General features: G+C 47.0%; 1 protein-coding gene across 1 annotated transcript in view; it reads left to right on the top strand.

Annotated features, from left to right (window-relative positions):
• PTPRG (protein tyrosine phosphatase receptor type G) overlaps positions 1 to 4,850 on the top strand; it is a 313,959-nt gene that overhangs the window by 209,370 nt on the left and 99,739 nt on the right. The window contains 2 exon segments of the mRNA XM_007454772.1: positions 1,344 to 1,393; positions 3,566 to 4,325. Of these exon segments, the coding sequence (XP_007454834.1) occupies positions 1,344 to 1,393; positions 3,566 to 4,325 (810 nt within the window).

Below are 4,850 nucleotides of genomic sequence, written 5' to 3'. Positions count from 1 at the left end.
GGGGGCGTGGAGGGGCAGGGGGAAGCTGGGACTTGTTTAATGGGTACACAGTTGCAGTTTTGCAAGATGGAAACATTCTGGAGATCTGTGGCACAAGGATTTAGCACAACTGAACTGTACACTTAGAAGTGTTTAAGATGGTAAGTTTTATGTTATGTGTATTTTACCACAGTTAAACATTTTGTGTAGTTATATTGTTTAATACTAACACATGGGTGAACAGAACTGAAAGAAGGAAAGAACATCAGAAGGAGTAATCTGTGGCTAATATAAAAGAATTTGAGGGAGCTCCCTCGTGATCCAGCAGTAGAGAATCCGCCTTCCAATGCAGAGGACTCGGGTTTGATCCCTGGTCGGGGAACTAACATCTCACATGCCGCGGGGCAACTAAGCCCACGCTTCACACGCAGACTACAGAGCCCACGTGCCCTGGAGCCCGCACGCTGCAACGAAAGATCCCACAGGCCTCAACGAAGATCCCCCATGCGGCAACAAAGACCCGACGCAGCCAAAAAAATGAATTAAATAAATAAATAAATATTAAAAAAAAAAAAGTATTTGACCATTTAAAGCAACAGTGTGTTACGAGGTTTTAAAACTTAAGTATTGATAGAAATAAAATATATGACAGTACACAAAAAGTGAGTTGGGCAAATAAATTACGGTTCTTACATTTTTAAGGAGAGATAAGAGTACTAGTTTAAGGTAAACTGTAATAAGTTTAGGATGCATATTATAGTCACTGAAAGGATAATATAAGAAATTATAACCAAAAAGACAATAGCGAAGAACAATGGGATAATACAGTTTCGTTTATAAGCAGTTCAGAAATAGACAAAACGCTGACACAGATCAGAGTGGTGGCGACCTTAGGGAAAGGTCATGAGGGTATTGCCTGGATGGATGCACGTGCAAACCTGCTGGGGTGCTGGAGAATGTTCATATCTTAATATGGGAGGAGGGGGAGTTACACAGGTGTTCACAGAGGTGAAAATTAATTGGACTCTACACTTAAGATGTGTGCATTTTAGAGTTATGTAAGTTTTACCTTACGAATAAAATAGAAAAATGATTAAAACTTCTTAAAGTTGTAAACTAATAGCTTAAGACAAGAGTCAGCAAACTGTGGCCCACAGCCCAAACCTGACCCTCTACATGTTTTTTAATGACTCACAAACTAAGAAGGGTTTTTACATTTTTTGATGGTTGGAAAAAAAATTCTAAAGAGGAATATTTATTTTATGACATAAAAATTATATGTATTTCAGATTTGTGTAGGTAAGTGCAGTCTTGTCGAAACAACAAAGTTATATTGTTTACAGTGTAATTTCTTTGTTTCTCAGCTAATACCACTCGAATATTCCAAGGGACCAGAATTGTCAAAACAGGAGTGGTAAGTGTAATCGCTTTGTCGTGTCTGGTTGGTAATTTGCATGCAGTTAAAACTGTCACCACGAGGTGGCAGTAGGATGTTGTCTAAATGCTCAATGTGAAGCAGTTAAAATACTGAATAAATTATATTATTCACTCTTATAATTCAATGCATTATAAAAACAGGCTGTGCGACAGAGTTAAACCAGTAGTGTTATACTGTTATAATTTTTGTCAAGATAAAAATTCTCCATATTTTTAATGATTTATTATTTGTGGGAGCATAGGACGTAAGAGTGCAAAGGAGTAGACATGCTAAAATTGAAAGGTTGTCACTTGGGAATTCCCTGGCAGTCCAGTGGTTAGGACTCGGCGCTTTCACTCAGGGGCCCGGGTTTGATCCCTGGTTGGGGAACTACGATCCCACAAGCCATGCAGTGCGGCTTTAAAAAAAAAGAAAGAAAGAAAGAAAAAAGAATGGTTGTCATTTGCCCAGTTACATTTGCACATTTCTGGCGCCTCAGTATCTTAAGTTTTCCCCTTTCTAGTGCAACTAATAATCCCAATATTAATTGCAGCTTTGGTGATAACAATAAGAGCCTAAAATTTTTTTTTTTTTTTTTTTTTTTTTTTAACGGTACACAGGCCTCTCACTGTTGTGGCCTCTCCAGTTGCGGAGCACAGGCTCCGGACGTGCAGGCTCAGCGGCCATGGCTCACGGGCCCAGCCGCTCCGTGGCATGTGGGATCTTCCCAGACCGGAGCACGAACCCATGTCCCCTGCATTGGCAGGCTGACTCTCAACCACTGCGCCACCAGGGAAGCCCAAGAGCCTAAAATTTAATAAGCTTTTCCCGGGTTTCAGGCACAGATTATTATTTTATTTACTCCTCAAGCATCCCACAAGATTCGTGTTACTATTACTCCCACTTTATGGATGAGGAAACCGAGGCTCAGTGAGTTAAAGTAATGTGCCCAGCATCTCCCAGAGAGCAGGTGAGGGATCGTGGACTCAAGCCCAGGCTGTCTGACTGCTCTGTCTGCAGTGCCTTATCTTATGTGGCACCTGGCATTTCATTAACCAACTTTAGAACTCAACATTTGCTAACTTGGTTGTCCTTCAACAACAAACTTTTCAAACTGAAACTTGATGATACAGTGATGAAATGTGAGTTGTTCTGGCTGTATTATTTTGAACTGTATAAATGTTGGGATGAAATTCTGGATTCTGCACGCCAGGTTTCAAGAACTGAAATTAAACTAATAACTCAGAGCAACACATCTTATTTTCCTAAGATACTATGTACAAATAAAATCTCACAGCTGAGCCCCAATTTAGTATGGTGGGAGGAATGAGCTGAGGTTTGGGCACAGGTAGCCACCTCTACCCCTTAACCTCTCTGCACCTCGTTTTCCTCACCTGTAAAATGGGGTGATGATCATGTGTGTCTCCAGGGTAGCTTGGGAAGCCCCAACACACAGTTGGTACTTGTTAAATAGAATTCTTATCGTTGTCATCTACATGAGCATAGATTTTGCTGTAGATAAATCCGGAGACTCTGGAAGGTACGGCGGCTGTACAGCGCCCGGCACGGGGATGCCGGCTGTAAAACAGCTCCCAAAGCCTTCAGTGTAGAGCATGGCTCCTGCTTCTGAACCTGCCACTGCAGACGTGGGCGGGCCACTGTCCCTCTGTCCATCCACTTCCTCACTTTAAGATGTGGAACCAGATCCTGGGGAGCGTTGCTAGACAAGCGCAGTGTATTCTCCACAAGAGCCACCAATATATACAAGATCAAGGGCTCCTGCTTCTTGCAGTGTCATCCCAACAACAGGTGGCAATCTGATGTTGCCACTTCATCGCTTATTTGATGTTTGTCTTTCAAACAATGTGAACGCTACTTATTGTTTTGTCACTTAGCCTCCTCCTGAGCCCTGTCAGTGAAAAGTTGGGATTGACATGCTGGTTACAATTTTTAAGTAATTGTAAAAACTTTTAAGAGCAGAGATGGTCATCCGTGGATCACCTCCTGTCAGCGTTGGCCCATGCTTTAGGAAACCCCATGAGAAAAGTAAAAGATGAGTAAAACCCTTGCAGGGTCATACCCAGGGCCTTGTCCCCAATCCTGATGACTGACACTGTGCTTTCTCTTCCTCTGTCCCTTCCCCCAACCTCCCCGGGTGACCCCTTCAAGCCCACAGCATCTCCCGCCTCTTCGGCCGACATGGCCCCCATCAGCTCGGGGTCTTCCACCTGGACATCCTCTGGCATCCCCTTCTCATTTGTTTCCATGGCAACTGGGATGGGCCCGTCATCCAGCGGCAGCCAGGCGACGGTGGCCTCGGTGGTCACCAGCACGCTCCTCGCCGGCCTGGGCTTCAGCGGCGGCGGCATCTCTTCCTTCCCCAGCACCGTGTGGCCCACACGCCTGCCCACGGCCGCCGCGGCCAGCAAACAGGCCGGCAGACCCGTCCCGGCCACACCTGAGGCCTTGGCCTCTCCGGGCCCCGACGGTGATTCGGCGCCAACCAAGGACGGCGAGGGTGCCGAGGAGGGGGAGAAGGGCGACAAGAGTGAGAACGAGGACGGCGAGCGGGAGCACGAGGAGGAGGGCGAGAAGGGCTCCGAGAAGGAGAGGAAGGGGGTGACCCACGCCGCGCAGGCGCGGAGCCGCGCTGAGCCCAGCCCCGCCCCCTCGGCTCCCGGCAGAGCTGCCCAGGATGGTGGGCGTCAGACTATAGCCGGGCGTGAGCGGGACCGCACTGCCGTCCCCACCGCCCGGCCCGAGGACGCCCTGGACCCCCGCCCCGTCACCCTCACCCAAGTGCCCCCCACAGTCACAGAGGAGCATTACGAAGAGAATGATCCCAAGAGGCCTGAGGCACCGTCTAAGAAGCCTATGTCCCCGGGGGACCGGTTTTCTGAAGATAGCAAATTTATCACTGTTAATCCAGGTAAGTGGTCCACTCCTCACTTGAGCCTCCAAGCTGCTGTGAACGGTCCTACCCTTTAAAAAATCATTGGGGGCAGGGGATAAGGATCCAGAGAATGCTTAATATTCCTGGAATTGTGTGTCTCTGGTATAAAAATGTGTGTGTGTGTGTGTGTGTGTGTGTGTGTGTGTGTGTGTGTGTGTGTTTCTGTTTTATTCTAGTAAGAGTCACCTACTCTCTTATCGTTGCTGGACTAAGTCTGCCTTGATACTTGGTTCCTGGTAAAAATCAACTTGCCTCAGAATAACTCCAAGCACTTCAACCAGGCCCTGGTAAATGAATAAAAAAGACATCGATCTTAATAAGCTTATCCTTCAAGATGTCATTCCTTATTCACTTATTCAGCACCTGTGTTTATGGACTGCCCGTTTGGTGCCAGGCCCTGGGCTGGGTGCTAACCCCGGTGAGCACGGTCCCTGCTGCTTGGAGCTTACAGCGTAAAGGAGGAGACAGGGGTGGCGGCAGCTCGCCAGGGCGCACGCTGGG

Source organism: Lipotes vexillifer, unplaced genomic scaffold (assembly GCF_000442215.2).
Source record: "Lipotes vexillifer unplaced genomic scaffold, Lipotes_vexillifer_v1.1 scaffold8, whole genome shotgun sequence".
Lineage (NCBI taxonomy): Eukaryota > Metazoa > Chordata > Mammalia > Artiodactyla > Lipotidae > Lipotes > Lipotes vexillifer.
This window is presented reverse-complemented; position numbering and strand designations above follow the sequence as displayed.